Source organism: Pristis pectinata, chromosome 16 (assembly GCF_009764475.1).
Source record: "Pristis pectinata isolate sPriPec2 chromosome 16, sPriPec2.1.pri, whole genome shotgun sequence".
NCBI classification, from domain to species: Eukaryota; Metazoa; Chordata; class Chondrichthyes; order Rhinopristiformes; family Pristidae; genus Pristis; species Pristis pectinata.
In genome coordinates, this window is record NC_067420.1 from 5,490,790 (window position 1) to 5,508,178 (window position 17,389).

Below are 17,389 nucleotides of genomic sequence, written 5' to 3' on the forward strand. Positions count from 1 at the left end.
TGCAGGACAGCTGTGGCAGGGTTTGTATGCCATTACTTAGAACCATAGAACAATACAGGCCCTTCGGCCCATAATGTTGTGCCAACCTTTAAACCACACCTAAGACTATCTGAACCCTTCCTCCCACATATCCCCCTATTTTAAATCCCTCCATATGCTTATCTAACAATCTCTTGAATTTGACCAACATATCTGCCTCCACTACTACCCCAGGCAGCGCATTCCATGCACCAACCACTCTCTGGGTGAAAAACCTCCCTCTGATATCTCCCTTGAACTTCCCACCCATTACTTTAAAGCAATACACTCTCGTATTGAGCATTGGTGCCCTGGGAAAGAGGCACTGGCTGTCTACTCTATCTATTCCTCTCAATATTCTGTACACCTCTACCATGTCTCCTCTCATCCTCCTTCTCTCCAATGAGTAAAGCCCTAGCTCCTTTAGTCTCTCCTCATAATCCATACCCTCCAATCCAGGCAGCATCCTGATAAATCTCCTCTGCACCCTCTCCAACACTTCCACATCCTTCCTATAATGAGGCGACCAGAACTGGACACAGTACTCCAAGTGTGGTCTAACCAGAGTTTTGTAGAGCTGTATCATTACCTCGCGGCTCTTAAACTCAATCCCTTGACTTATGAAAGCTAACATCCCATAAGCTTTCTTAACTACCCTATCCACCTGTGAGGCAACTTTCAGTGATCTTCCTATATTATTAGTTATTACAAGTTATTACTTCTTATAAGGTGAAGCCTAACAGCTTAAATGGCAGTGATGCTTCACTCCCTGATGAGCTCAATGCCTTTTACGCATGCTTTGAAAGGGAGAATAACATTACACATGTGTGAATCCCCACAGCATCCAATGACCCAATGATCTCTGTCTCAGAGGCAGATGTCTGAACATCCTTCAAGAGGGTAAACCCTCGCAAGGCATCAGGCCCCAAAAGTGTACCTGGCTGGTGACTGAAAACCTGTGCCGACCAATTGGCTGGAATACTCAACGACATCTTCAAACTCTCACTGCTGCAGTCTGAGGTTCCTACCAACTTCAAAAGGGCAGCGATCATTCCAGTGCCCAAGTAGTGGCACTCATATCTACTGTGATGAAGTGCTTTGAGAGGTTGGTTATGGCTAGAATTATCTCCTGCATAAGCAAGGACCTGGATCTACTGCAATTCACCTACCGCCACAACAGGTCTACAGCAAACACAATCTCAGTGGCTCTCCACTCTGCTCTGGAGCTCCTAGACAACCACAAGGCATATGTCAGGCTACTGTTTATCGATTACAGCTCGGCATTCATCACCATCACTCCCTCAGTATTAATAACCAAGCTTCAAAACCTGGGCCTCTGTACCTACCTCTGAAACTGGATCCTCGATTTCCTTATAGGAAAGCCACAGTCGGTGCGGATCGGCAATAACACCTCCTCCTCGCTGACTATAAACATAGGCACACCTCAAGGATGCGTGCTTAGCCCACTGATCTAGGCCCTCTACTCATGACTGTGTGGCTAAACACAGTTCAAACACCATCTATAAATTCACTGATGACACCACTGTGATGGCAGAATCTCAGATGTCGACGAGGAGGCTTACAGGAGTGAGGTAGATTGGCTGGTTAAGCGGTATTGCAATAACCACCTCGCATTCAACATCAGCAAGACCAAGGAACTGAGTGTGGACTTCAGGAAGGGGAAGTTGGGAGAACACACACCAGTCCTCATTGAGGGGTCACCGGTGGAAAGGCTGAGCAGTTTCAAGTTCCTGGGTGTCAGCATCTCAGAGGATCTATCCTGGGCCCAACACATTGATGCAATCACAAAGAAGGCATGCCAGCGGCTTTACTTCATTAGGAGTTTGAGGAGATTTGGTATGTCACCAAAGACTCTTGCAAATTTCTACAGATGTATGGTGGAGAGAATTCTGACTGGTTGCATCACAGCCTGGTATGGAGGCTCCAATGCACAGGATCACAAGAGGATGCAAAGGGTTGTAGACTCAGCCAGCTCCATCATGGGCACAACCCTTCCCACCACTGAGGACATCTTCAAAAGGCAGTGCCTCAAGGCGGCAGCATCCATCATTAAGGACCAATCACCATCCAGGACATACCCTCTTCTCGTCACTACCATCAGGGATGAGGTACAGGAGCCTGAAGACCCACAATCAACAATTCAGGAACAGCTTCTCCCCTCTGCCATCAGATTTCTGAATGATCCATGAACATTAACTCATTGTTCTTTTTTTCTGCATTATTTATTCATTTTTGTAATTTATAGATTTTGTGTCTGCACTGTACTACTGCCGCAAAACAACAAATTTCACGTCATATGTCAGTGATAATAAGTCTAATTCGGATCCTGAACCAGGACAAATGTTCCACAGGATCCCAGAACTCCAGTGATTTTAATGGGACTGTAGGGCCAAGATCTGGAACGCAAAAGGTAATTTTTTTAAAAAACTACTTTATTTTATTTTAATCTTCTTAATTACTTGAAGTGTTTTATATGTTTTACTTACAATTTAATAGTTTGAATTTTTTTATTAATTTCAATTGTTTAAATATTTCTGAATGCCAGAGACATTTAAGAATATTGAAATCATTTCAACTTTACAGTTTATAAGTCCCTCTCCCAGCTTTACCAGTTGTATCTTTATATTTTCAGGGCAGTATCTCCTCACCCTACCACCTGAGGCCCTATCACTGCAGGGAGATGACACTGTACCGATGGAAATCCAGCAAAGTAGGCCTTATGCATCTGGACAAGGCAAATGCAAGTATGCGTAGACACAAAGGGGCTGCAGGCAGCTATTCTGCATGCACCATCTGGGCCAGCAATATCTAGCCCATTGTTGTTGCAAGCTCCAGGCCATGTTAAGTAGAATATTATCACTTTCATTATCTCCAAACTTTCAAAACCTTCCTTCATTCAGATAATCGTACCCAAGTCACTCTTTCTTGCAATGATAGCATTACAGTGAGGACAGTAGTACTTGGGCACGTTGTCTGTGTGCTTCTGCCGGATGTGCATCTTCATTGTACCACTCTGTGTGAAATTAGCCAGGCAAATATGGCACTTGTAAGGCTTCTCACCTACAAAAGATTGGAAATTACAGGCATCAGCAAAAGCTCATCAACTACAAATTGCATCTGGAATCTAAAATGCATTTGTAGACATTCCAGTCCTCCAGCATTTGTTGCCATGTTTAGGAGCAGTCAAACACAGACTATCAAACCCCGGGATCAACTGATCTGTTTCACAGTGCTGATGACCTTTAAGTCTTCTGGAGAATTTCCCAATATTTACATAACGGTAATGTGCAAGTATTGAGAAATACTCCAAAAGACTTAAAGACAATAAAAACAAATAATGCTATATAGCGAAGCATTAAGTAGTAAGAACCTTTGGGTTACAGGTAACGTTGCTATCTGCAGGTCAAAAAAGGAGCTGGCTTCAAACTAACATAAGAAGTCACAAGATCCTGTTCTAAATTCTAGGCAAACAATTTAATTGCAAACTTGTGTCTGGTGGAACACATGGCCCTTCTCATCATACGGCCATGGAAGGATCACTGATGTTGCACCCTGCCACAATCCCTGTGAATTTTTCTATTTAAGCTTGAAGACACAAAGACAACAAAGTTCCAGGTGTTAATAAATTCAAACCACGGGAACTTTGGATTACAGAGACATAAGAGATGGCAGATGCTGAAATCTGAAGCAACAAGCAATCTGCTGGAAGAACTCAGCGGGTCAAGCAGCATCTGTGGGAGGAAAGGAATTGTCGACATTTTGGGTCAAAACAAGACTCAATCCTGCATCAGGAACTTTGGACTACTTGAGTTAACATATGTAGGAGCACTGCCCCATACATGTATAACATAATAAACCCTTACAAAAAAGCTACAAAATGTTCTTAACATACCTGAGTGAGTTCTCATGTGCCTCTTCAGCTTATATGTATCCCTGCTAGCATAACTGCAAAATGTGCATGGGAAAGGACGCTCACCAGTGTGAGAACGGATGTGTCGCTTCAGCTTACTTACCTAAAAACAAAAAAATTCAGAAATACAGTGAGGTGCAAAATCTATGGTTTAGAGAATTATTAAGTATGATGTGGAATAAAATGGAAAGTGTGACATTGTAATTGTGTTTGGATCCAGCCATAATTTGGTGACCTTGATTTCTATTATCTTAACAGTATCAGAAATACACAACTGACGTTCCAAATCCTTGTGAGGCAACAGAATATGATCTGCAACCTGCAAATAATTAGCATAGCTAATTTTCTCTCAAATCACTCTTGATAAGATGTTTGACTCCAACCAAATGGGCTGTTAACATATACTGTATTTCAGTCGTGGTCCCCATGCTGCGAATTTCAGTTGGATCCACGAACTAACTGAATGGATGCTGCATAATTTTGTAACTGAAACGTGCTGCCAGAGACCAAGTTTGAGGACAGCTGCCAGCCACAGGCATTGCTGCAGTTGCTGGGGGCTGAAAGAGGAAGAACCATCAGCATCTCCATTGGGGGTTTTCGGAGTCTGGTAGTCAGGAAGATTAGGGCCTGGGAGTCTGGAGCAAGAGGGCGGGTAGAATCAAGGGCTAGATTAAGTGGTGGCAGAGGGGAGAAAAGTATGAAAATATGGGGCTTACTTGACAGTTCAGTGTTTCAAAAATAAAGAAAGTGGTTGTTGTAGAAGTGACCAATGATAATCATACCCAAGACAACAGTCTAAATTCCCCACAATGCTCTAAAAAGGGAATGGTATCACTTTGTACATTACTGATGCCAAAATTGCATCTACCACACAAGGACATCTCAAGTCATACTAGTGGGAAATGATCCTGAAATGTCCATTATCATGTTTTACTCCAGAAAAAAATTGATTTTCAATTGCATAGTTGTGAAATAACCACATTTTAAATTCAAATTTCTAGACATAAACCAAAATCCCATCTGTAAGAGAAGCAGGGGGGTTCCCCAGGTACAGACAGATATCCAGTCAACCATGATGCATGTAAGTTGGCTGTCAGGTTTCCTACTTTGCAACAATGACTATACTTCAAAAGTAGTTCACAGCTGCGTGACATTTGTAGGTGAAAAGTGTGAGTACATTCTACATTAATCTGCTGCATGTAATGTTTTGCAACCTGTTTTTTTATTAGATCAAACCAGGACTCTGTTCTCTCCCATTCTACACCTTGCCAATCACTATTCAATACTAAATGTTCTTTTGTTATTCTACTGCGCTTTCTGCATCAGTAAGCCACATCCACAAAATCATAAACTCTGTCATTATTTTAATTCTTCTTTAAGAAGGTTCCTGGTTTGATGCTGTTTTAACGTGGCAGAACTTCATTTATCTACCTCAAATGAAACATTTCCAGACGTGAGAGAATACTGCACAGATGTCCCCGGCATCATCTAAAAACCTCAGGTGGTATGGACTCACATGTCTCTTTAGATGGATATTTAACTGCACGTGGGTTTAAAGTGTTTCACTATAGCCAACCCCACGACTCTCCAAATCTGGTTGGCACTGGAGCTGCAAATGGTGTTGCTCGTGGTGGAATATGAATTCTTTCTCCTGGAGTGGTGGAGTCCACATCCCTTCCTTTTGACTCTCGAGTTTAAGCTAGAATTTTAGCATTTGCCCATCATTATCCTCACCTCATCACAGATTTAGAAAGTTCAGTGTCAGCAAATGGTCCACCTAATTTCATATTGAGTCATAGTGTCATAGAAACAGGCCTTTCTGCCCACCAGATCTTCAATGAGCATCAAGCACCCATTTACACTAATCCCATTTTATTCTCTCCATATTCCTATTAATTCCCCCGATTTACGATTAAGACTTAAAAGATACCGTACTTTGCCATTTAGTTGCTGGAAGAGTAGGCCACTCGGTAATGCATAGAACACAGCCCTAATGTGAGCAAATGGGATTAGTGTAGATGCGCAAAAAGGTCAGTATTGTCATGGTGGGTGAAGGGCCCGTTTCTGTGCTGTACAGCTCTATGACAGGTTAGATTCAGCTAACAAGTGGCCGGTCAGAACGTCAGCAGTTTCATATTCAGCCTTTCTCACAGAAAATCTCAGCAAGTGACAGTTTATCTTTTTTTCCTCCTCAATTATTCTGTTCAAAAAGCTTTGAACATTGCTCTAGAAAGGAAAGGGCTTAATCATCTATAATTAGCTGGATTTCCCTCTATTTTAACATCATTGCCCCAAACTTTCCTTCATTAGTCATTCTCATCTCCAGTGCATGATCCTTGTAAATCTTTAAAAATCATCAAATTCTTGGAAGTTTTTTCTGAAAATTGATTAATCAAATAGTGATGTCTTCTTGAATGTGAGAAGAGGAATTAATTTTTCCAGTGCATTACAATGGTCACGTTGAGGGATGCAGTGCTGCCAGAGATGTGATCTGCATGTGATTCTGCCTCCAATAGTAAGGAAAGATACATATACTGCAAAGTTTATATATTTTCATGGAAGCCTGAAATATTCCTAAACACTGCTATGAGGATTATGTTCTTAATACTGCAATAAATGTTAGTTCTGCTTGAAGTGTCCTAATGATAGCTAATCTGCATTTACAGCATTTACCTAAAATCTAATCATTAATCTAATTGCAATTTCAGCACCAGAGCACGAGTATCCCAATAGATCAGTGCTGGGACCTCCTTTGTTTGTGCTATTTATCAATGATTTGGATGAAATGTGGGTAGTCTGATTAGTAAGTTTGCAGACAACACGAAAGTTGGTGGAGTTGTGGATTGTGAGGAAGATTATCAAATGAAAAAGCATGACATAGATCACTTAGAAAATTGGGTGGAGAAATGGCAGATGGAGTTTGATCTGGACAAGTGTGAGGTGTTGCATTGTGGGAGGTCAAATGCAAGAGGAAAATATACAGTAAATGGTAGGACCCTTAGGAGCATTGATGTACAGAGCAATCTTGTGGTGCAAGTCCATAGCTCCCTGAAAGTGGCAACACAAGTAGATCGGGTGATAAAGAAAGCGTATAGTATACTTGCCTTCATCAGTCAGGCAATGAAGGCAAGTCACGTGGCAGCTGTATAAAACTTGAGTTAGGCCACATGTGGAACACTGTGTGCAGTTATGGACACCACAGTAAAGGAAGGATCTAGACACTTTGCAGGGAGTGCAGAAGAGGTTTACCCGGATGTTACCTGGATTTGAGTGTATTAGTTAAAAGGAGAGGTTGGACAAACTTGGACTGTTTTCGCTAGAATATCAGAGGCTGAGGGGCAACTTGATAGAAGTATATAAAATTATGAGAGGCATAGATAGGGAGATCAAGATGCTGATAATCTTGAACTTACTGGATTTCAGATCATTCAAAGTGTCTAATATCCCATGTTCTGCTCATTGCAGCATTAGGGAGACCAATGATGCCCTCTACTCAAGCAGTGGGTTGTGAGCATTACCTCAGTATTACCCTGCAGAAAAAATGACATGCATCACCTACAAGATTTTTTAGGCTACAATCCAAATGCACTGACCAGAAGACCTCCAGCCCTGACCTCATCCTGCTAGCCATACAGAAGAAACCAACAGACTTTATGGCTGATCTCTCCTGACAATCAGCCTTTACTTGGATTTTCTGAACTCAATATAGCTGAGCAGTTGGCCTAACAGGATTTTTTGCTGTTCTACCTGATAGTCTAATATACCTGCAGGTAAATGAAGGGAATAACTGCTATGGACAACCTTACCTTCTTTGCAAGGCTGCCCCACATTTGTGCCTGCTTTAGGGATAAGCAGGCTCTCTTCTTTGCGAGAAACCTAATGAAAACTGAGCAAATGAAAGGATCTCATATCTGGTAACATTCTTTTCCTTTCCGTTCCCTTTCCTTTTGTGTGCTTGGGAATCGAAAAATCCTCAGGAACACAGAACTGAAAAACCTGAGAGAATGTGAAACCCACTTGGCTATTTACTGCACTTACCTCCACACTAGCATAGTCACAGACTGAACATTTGAAGGGCTTCTCATGAGTGTGCTTGTAACGTCTATGTCGCACTACTTCCCCACTTGTAACAAAAGCCATAGCACAGTCTGGACACTTGTGTGGTCTGGTGCCTAAATGAAAGATTCAGTAAGATTAGTGATTTGCTTTTAGGAAGGTCAATAAATTGAAGGGACAGAAGTGCAGATTAGTTGTCACCCTTTGTCACAGCATATTTTTTAAAAATTAAAGGATAAACTAATACAAAATCAAAAATAGTCCAGGTATCTTTTTCACAATCTCAGAACATCAAACCAGTGAAGTACTTCTGAGGTAAAACACTGTTCCATGTATGAAACCAGGCAGCGATTAGCAGACAGCAATGATCCATGGACAGCAGTGAAATCATGAAGATAGTTGAGGGAAAAATAATGGCCAAATCCCAAGGAAAACTAACTATATCTTCTTTGAAATAATTTCAAAAGATCTCATACATCCACTTACAGGACAGATAGAACTTCAGCTCATGTCTCATCCAACAGGGCAGGAATCATGCAAACCTGCATTGAAATCCCGGCCTAAATGTTACATTCAAGTTTTCAGAAAAGGTACAATCTTATGATTAAGCAGCTACTCTCTGAGCCGCAAGCAAGTTATATGTAGCAGTCTGCGACAGAAAAATAAATTTACCCTTCTCATCATTCCCAGCAGAAACTGTTCAAAGGAAACATGGTCAGTAAAAGCAAAGTGGCCCTCAGTTTTCAATTCACAAGCCATTCTAGTGAAAAAAAAGTTTGATGTAAAAATGGCTTGGAGACAGCATGTATTGCCACAAGCCATCTGGAGAGGGCAGACAGAACTTCTGTTTGTGGCATCTCCAAAAAGGCAGTAATCAAGCAATAGTGCCTGTAATTCCAAACAACTGATGAATCAATTGTTCAGTTGTAATGCATATGGACAGAGAAGGTAACCAGCGCATCTACCTGTGTGAGTATTGATATGGTTTTGCAGGAGGGTGATGGTTCGGAAAGCTTTTTCACATAGATGACATTTATGTGGTCGCTCATTTGTGTGGCTTCTCATATGACGGTCCAAACTAGATCGTTGAGGGAAGGTGTGCGAACACAGTTTACACTGAAAAGTCTTCCTAATGCCTGTATAATAAGAAGCAAAAGAAAGAAACGTGTTGGTTATACAGTACCTTTCATGAATTTCAAATAATTTTACTAGTACACAGGGATAAACCAATTGAGCTGAGAGAACTGATTTTCAGTCAAGAACTTGCGCTACACAAGAACTAATTGTCATATGCCAACTGAAAGGTATACTTCTTCAGCTTGTCAAAACACCTTGCAGCAAATTTTAGTCCAACATTAGGGCAATCAAGAATGAGAATGCAAAGCTATTGATTAGCCTGACTAAATTACTTTAATAGTGGCAATTGTCAGAACCATACATAGTAGTAAAATAACTTAAAACACTTCAGAAAAAAGAGGAGTTCAAAAATGGATGAGGTAATCAAGTATAAGAGCAGAAAAGCTGAAGACCTAGCCTTTTCCGTGAGCATAATTGGGTTAGACCATTTCTAGCATACTTGAACAAATGGTACCTTTCATCTTGTTGCCAGTCACTCTAAGGATGTGTTAAGTCATAAAGTCACAGCATGGAAACAGGTCCTTTGGCCCAACTCATCCATGCCAACCAACTTGTCTGCCTGAGCTACTCCCATTTGCCTGTGTTTGGCCCATATCTCTAAACGTTTCCTATCAATGTACCTATCCAAATGTCTTCAAAATGTTGTAATTGTACCTGTTTCTACCACTTCCTCTGGCAGCTCATTCCATATACCCAGCACCCTCCTGTCCCTCAGGTCCCCTTTAAATCTTTCCCTTCTCCCCATAAAACTATGCCCTCCAGTTTTAGACTCCCCTACCTGGGAAGAAGACTGTGACCATTCCCCTGATCAATGCCCCTCATGATTTTATATACCTCTATAAGGTCACCCCTCAGCCTCCTGCGCTCCAGGGAAAAACATCCCCAGCCTATCCAGTCTCTCCTTCTAACTAAAGCCCTCCAGTCCAATAACATCCTTGTAAATCTTTTCTGCACTCTTTCCAGCTTAATGACATCCTTCTGTAGCTAGACGACCAGAACTTCACAAGTGCGCTCTCACCGATGTCTTGTACAGCTGCAATGTAACGTACCAACTCGTGTACTCAGTGCCCTGACCGAAGAAGGCAGACGTGCCAAACACCTTCTTCACCACACTGTCAACCTGGGTCCAAGTTAAATCCCATCTGCCATTCCTTTGTCCACTTTCGCAGTTGATCTAGATCCTGTTGAAGCCTTAGGTAAACTTCTTCAAACCTACACCACCAATTTTGGTGTCATCTGCAAACTTATTAATCATGCCACCTATTCTCATCCAAATCATGACATTTCTGACAAACAACAGTGGACCCAGCACCAATCCCTGCAGCACACCACTGCGCACAGGCCTCCGATCTGAAAAACAACACTTCACAATAGCACCCTCTGTCTCATTCCATCAAGCCAATTTTGTATTAAATTGGCTAGCTCACCCTGGATTACGTGATCTAACCTTCCGGATCAGCCTATCATGTCGTGAGCGGGGGATGACTTATAGGGGAAATACATTTATCAGTTCTAACCAAAAGCTGCAGAACATGGATTCTGATTTACATGCACAGCACAGATTTTTCTATCATTGGTTTATGGTGGAAGGTAAAGATTAATAGGAATAGAATAGGGTTGTTATTGTGCCATTGTACAAATAATCCAGAAGTGACTGAGGGTCTGGCACGCACTCAAACCTAGGTGACACACTCAAATACACAAAAAATTTGTAAATACAAAGCCAGAATCAGCAAAGGTAAATACGAAAATACCTGACAATTGTAATGTAATCAGGTATCAACGTAATGAATCTACGCTCCACCATTTCTATTACTTCAGCATCCTTCCTAACCAATAGCATTCTGAATCTCTAAACCGAGGACTTACTAAGGAATTAAAAAATTCACCCAGTACATTTTATTTCTGCTAGTTTAGATGTCGCATTAGTACTCCATTCACTTCATTTTGGCTTTACCTATTTAAGATGTTTTTAATGTCCAAGAAGCTCAACTCCCAAATCTTTTTGTTAATCTACATTCTCGTCAAAATTATTAACGGAATAATACCTAATGCCTGGCTCTGATTGTGCTAAATACAAGCAAACTTCGGAATCCCCTATTGTATCATGCTGATTAAATTAGTATATCTTAAGCAGTATAACTATGGCAGTGTATGAAGATTAAGTAAGGAATGCACTGGCATATACCTGCTGCTTTAGCAAAGACATGGGTGCTAAAGCAAAGCAGTGCTTCAGGGAAAAATTTTCTTTGGATGAACAAATAGCAACAGGGTTTGGGTGGGCAAGACCTCAAGCTTGGGAAGTAGTCATTGATTTAAACTTATCTGTGGCTATTTGCTTGACTGGAGGAACTTAACAGTGTGGCTGCCAAAATCACAGACTATTAGGCTGTAGTTCTGATAGAACAACTACAAAGAGCAAAAATGTCAGGAAAGTACGTTCATATTTACTGGTATACAAATTCTGTTATTAAACATAAGCATTAATGATGTTAATGTTAATATGAACCAGGAGCCCTCATCTGGTTCCCTGGTGATAGAGCTTAGCTTTCTATCATTCCATGACTTCATTCATTTAGTCAAGGTTTGTGCTGTAAACCTTCAAATTCCACCTAACAAATCCAGTAATCCAACACTCACAACTTCTGCAGGTCAGACACCACACAACTGACACAAACACATGCAATATATACCTACACAACAGAGCTAATCTACCATCTTTTCTACTGTTCTCGCACACCTACTCCTGCTGCAATATCCATATAACATGAAATTTCATTTATCTCAGGAGGCAGGGGTTGAGGAAGCGGGGCCTTCAGCATCTCACTATGCTGGAGAAATGGGTGGTGGTGATCATGGATCTGGATGCTTTTGAGGAGGTGTAGGATTAATAAACTATAACTGTATTGATATCTTAAGACGGATGAGAATTATGGCTGCTCGAAATACTGATTTAAAAAGTGTCCTTCAGGCCAGAACAGCCACACCACTGCTTACCTGGGCTGGGTGCTGTGTGGTAATTGCTGTGTCTGGAACTTAATTGGATTCCCATTATGCTTGACTATGGAGATGATAGTCAATCTTAACGGGAAATGGGAAGGCTGTCTCAAACAATGAAGGTGATACTTGCCTTTGTCTCACCCGATTGCAAAATGATTAGCTGAACCTGTGCTGTGAGGCTGCTCTTTTTCCATCTGCAGTAGCCCTTTGTCCGTTTCCTGCTCAACCAAGAACTCCGGCACCTGACTCATTAAAGTGTGCGTGACAATACCTGTATAAATCTCTGTCTACCCCTTTGCACTGAGAGAACTCGGGAAGCGACTCTTAGTGAGTGCTGAAGAGAATTCTCCTAGCGGTGCACTGTTAATAAAGGTATTTGTTCGAATCGACCTCGTGGCACTGTTATTTACAGCGGACGGATAGGGAAATTGATTTCGGGACGACAATTTGATGCCTGCAACACATGCAAATCCAAAGTAAAATTCAATGAAAGTCTTCAGGTGCTTCATCTCTTTATTGTGTGTTCTCCTTCTGTCCATGTACTCGTTTCCTGAGCCCTATTTTCTCAACGTGTTATTTTGCCTGTCATGTTTCATCATTGAACAATCACAAGAGATCCCACCTAAGTAGTCACTTCACTCTCTGGGCAGGAAAACATGAACGAGAAAAAGGAAGAAAACAGTGTCTTTATGCTTGATATTCCAAGTACTATTACAGATCCTGAACTGCACAGAACACAGACAGTTTAGAGAGGTACCTTACCTATGATGAGACTGGCATGGCCTCCTTCTGTGCTGTATAACTTTACAACCAAGCACTTACAAACTCCAATCAGGGTAAGAAGCAAGGGAAACTAGAGTCAACTCTATTAAGGCTGATGTTATTTTCTAGAGAATAGATAAAAAGTATCACAGGACATGAGAAGGCAGATGCACGTGCACATGAATATGTTGAACATACTGTCAGACCTGCCAGAGACCTTCAAGAGACATCAAGCAACATGAGAGAGTTGTTCTCCAAACTTTGACGTGACTTTCACCTGAGCCAGGAGCCCTTTATTTACCAGCTGGGAAATGATGAGCACCTCCAAGCTAGAAAATGTTGATGTACCCATGGTACAGATTCCATGCAGTAGAGATGGAAGCCATTCAAAATTTGCATGCAACAGTGGAAGCTCTGTCTGATGCTAGTCAGATTTTGCTTGTTGCCAGCCAGATGCGGCTGCTGGTCAACCACAGGCAGCTACTATCAATGCACTGGAATTGCCTCAGGTTTTAAGACAGTAACATCAGCAGTACAATATTGCCCCCACCAGACTACAAAGCCATCTGATGCACTGACCCTGGTGAACGCTGGCAAAGCTGTGTTCTCTAAGGAAGGCAACTGTCTCATTTCCAGTGCAGCTGTCACAAGGGTAGTGTGCAGTGTGGCCAATATTCTGATCATAAATGAAAGATCTGATGAGGAAGGCCTCTCTCACCATCAACCAGGCAAGGACTTGGCACTTGTTTGAAGACTTTAGTGATAAGGCATTCTGCTAAATCACTAACAGTGTGCTTGATGAAACTACTCCACCAGATCCACTGTCTCCAATTCCTGTGGGCTCTGATGGCAGTTTGTGATGTCCACTGATAAATGATTTGTGATCAAAAGTGTTCATCTGGATTAAAGAGTTCTACAGATGACAAGTAGTGGGGAATGGTCCACCTAAAAGTAACGTTTCAAGGCAATGTGGCCAGATCCACACTTCACAACACTGGGGACAGAGAGAACTTCAGCTTGATGTAGCCACACCTAAAGGGAGCCATCAGAATGAGGATCACATTGGGTAGTTTTCCCCCTGGAAAAGTAGAGGTTTATACACTGACATTCTGCAAACCTGTTCCATTGTTGCGTTCCAGATGAAGTAGAGAAGCTCTCAGATGACTGCTCCAGGGCAAATATTGATTCTGGACTATACCTGCACTATGTACAGCAACATGGAGAACACCTCACCACTAATAACCAGGTTCTTTCCTGTGATCAATAGTGAGCACTGTTGCCAGTTATCAGTTTTCTGTCTTTACATTACCCATATGCTACATTCACCTCCTGGTTCAAGCCTTGACTCCTCTGACTCAAGTTCCCAGCACCTAAGGTATTTGGACCTGACAGTGAAGGGAACAAAGGACTACTTGCACCAACTGTCAAAGAATATGGTCTCACTTTTTGTGCAACTGACTTTGGCCCGAGGTGTCTTCAAACCGGTTGCAGATGAATTTTAAATATGTGGATAGACAACGAGTCTGAGCAGATGATGACATTGTCCATTTACATGAAGGTCTTGACCTAAGTGCCTAGACTGCTTGGAATCCTTCTTATACCCACTTCATTCCTGGTGTGCTCAGCAAAACAGGTACACAAATGAGACAGCAGAGAGGCAACCTTACTGTTTCCTACCCATTGATTAGGATTGCACTACAGACATTTGTACGGAGTTGTACTCAATTATGGATTCCTACTCATCTCTCAGCAGTGCAAGGCCATCTGAGATCTTCCTATGAGGTAAGGCACAGGCCCAGTCCAGGTGAATGCAGAAGGCAAAAGTCTCTGTCGGGTAGTTATTGTGCCAACATGGTCATGTTCCTCCAGAAATGCTTGTGCTTTGGAGCATGGACATTGTTCATGCCTCTTTCCAGGATAGGTGACATTTACAACAAGCTGCTCCTGACCAATGAAGTGTTGCTATGGGAATCCCACAGCATGCCGTGTCAACATATGCATCCTTTCTCCAGTTATTACCTCTTTCTGGCTGCACAGCTCATTGAACAGGATATACACAGAATCTGAGACATGCCCTGCTAACACAAAATTATTGAGGATCTCTTCCTTTTGGTCTGCCAACATGCTCTTCACCCTGCTGAATGGGTTCAGGCAAGGGCTTAGCTCTCATTATGAGTAAACAGTGGAGCATGCCACCCTCTAGTGAGGATTGTAAGGGGCCCCTTGATCAATCCAGGTATTAGAAGTTCATCATTTGAGACATGGCTGTGACAAGGATATTCTTTGTCCAACAGCCAGATCTCAGTGCGTATGGTAGTTAAAATATGGCAGACGTTACAAGCGATCAGAGAATAATGGAGTCATGTGAACTCTCAGAAAAATGGCACTGAAAATCTCAGCTGTTCACAGCCCAATTCAATATTCAGTGAATGGTAACCCTCATGATTCAGGCAGAGCTATGAATTGACAAAGGGAGGCCCAGTCATCACGTGTAATCTATCACTCCCTGAACCTTCAGGATGGCTAGAATCCTCACAAATCCACATGCCCACAATACCTGCTAATCTCTAACCAAAAAAATGAAATAATCTCTTCCTGAGTAGACAACATCAGTGACATTTCTAGTACAATGGTGAGCTGATAAATGTTGCATATGGCATTGATCAGGTGTCATTACCTGCATTGGATCTGAAAGCTATGTAGTTCAAGGTGAACGTGATCTTTGCTTTCACGGACAGATTTCAGGCACACATGCACAGCTGGAGTTTGGCCTGTGGAGGACTGCAGACTTCTATCACACTGACTTTGAAAGCTTTAGCCTCAGGGAATTGAACACAGCAGCAAAGATCCCTGTTGACACATGGGCTCCAGCCACTCTCCCTCAGGTCATCTGATATATCTGGATTACCTGAGGCCCGACTGCCACTGTGCCCGAGATTTTTCTGAAAAGCTAGCCAGTTTAAAAGAAAATCATGGTGTAATTTCAGAAGGGCTTGTTTCAAAAGACTATTGCGTGAAGATTGATGTCATCCACCAAAGCTTTACATAAAGCATTCAATAGTGCAATGCATATGTGTAGAAATGCCAGCATGAATTTTGAAAACTACTCAAAATATTCAATTGTGTGGGAGCCACAAACATTGCATTATGTGATGTGGAATTTCCAACCAGCTGTGTTGCTGTTGTCAGCAGTTATATGGCTAGAGAAAAGAGAAAACATGGAAATGTGGCAATTGTGGTGCATAAACAGTGGAAGTAAAGGACTCTGACCAATGTCCAAAATTTCCCTTAGGAATATGACACATTCCTCTGGCCACTTGACTTTATCTTTGAATTCAGAGATAGTAGTGGAGCAGTGGTTTAAATGTCATTACACTGAACCGTAAATTGAATAAATTGTTTGCACTGAAACAGAACACACTTACCTCAGTATACATCAATACCACAGCTCGTTAGCTCCTCAACCATAAATATACGCAGTTAGAAGAGTATCTGTTCAATAATCAACTTTAAAGACCTCTGGATTAAGATGAAATCAATACTTTCTTCAGTAATGAAAATCTGGGATGTCATTGCAGGTTACTTCTTTATGCACTTCCTAGCAATTGATCATACAGCAGCCTAATAGAATACAAAAGCTAGTCAAAAGGGACAAAAGATTCTCAAACGGAAAAGAACACTAACCTTTAGTTTTAATTTTGATAGGTTTGCTGCTATTGGCAAGACCAATATTTTCAGCAGTCACCTCTGATTGCGGCCCTTCCAAATGTATCTCTCCATGTTCACAAATGGACACATTTGCAATATTCCCAACTTGCATATTCTGTGGCAGCCTACTTTTCTCCATTTTAGCAGAATTGTGATTCTGGTCCACCACTGTGCCCATGTAATCTGCCTCAGTAGTATCTGCACCTAATTCTGTTCTCTCAATGTTTTGCATCTCTCCATTTGGACCAACCTAACAATAAAAATGTTATCAACAAAAGTTTAAGACAGTGCAAAAATACAAATGAAACAACAGCTTGTCATCAGAGTACGTTAGGTATGTCAGGGAAGATATCCTTTAAACTTTTAGCTGACATCACACAACAAATGGTCAGACAAACTGAGATTAGTTTTGATGTCCAAATCTGTAGCGTGCATTGGCTAATATAAAATCTTACGCATGACAAAACATATGCATGCAATCTTACCAAAATTTCTTCTAGACTGCTGCTTACTACTTTTGATGTGAGCATATTTGCTCTGCATGGTCAACTTTTGACTGATAACAAATATGTTTATTAGTTAGTGCTCAGAATTTGATATATCCCAAGATTTAAGCTAATTTAACAGTCATTAATGCATTTTAACTAAGCAGCATACATAACTATGCATACTAGTTGCAATTATAGACCCTTGGTTACCATTTTTAAGTGTTAATTATGATCCCCTTTCCTGCTTATGTGTTTCCTTATAATTAGTCCTCTCATGATATCTTTGACA

General features: G+C 41.5%; 1 protein-coding gene across 1 annotated transcript in view; it reads right to left on the reverse strand.

The window, feature by feature from the left end:
• The window catches only part of LOC127579025 (transcriptional repressor CTCF-like), a 30,758-nt gene extending 14,075 nt beyond the window's left edge, over positions 1-16,683 (reverse strand). Inside the window, exons 1-5 of the mRNA XM_052031660.1 lie at positions 16,589-16,683; positions 8,971-9,141; positions 7,988-8,121; positions 3,932-4,052; positions 2,950-3,099 (exon numbers count right to left, since the gene is read on the reverse strand). Coding sequence (XP_051887620.1) covers positions 2,950-3,099; positions 3,932-4,052; positions 7,988-8,121; positions 8,971-9,070 — 505 coding nt within the window. The 5' untranslated portion in view covers positions 9,071-9,141; positions 16,589-16,683. The remainder of the gene's footprint in view (positions 1-2,949; positions 3,100-3,931; positions 4,053-7,987; positions 8,122-8,970; positions 9,142-16,588) is intronic.
• Between the last annotated feature and the right edge of the window lie 706 nt (positions 16,684-17,389).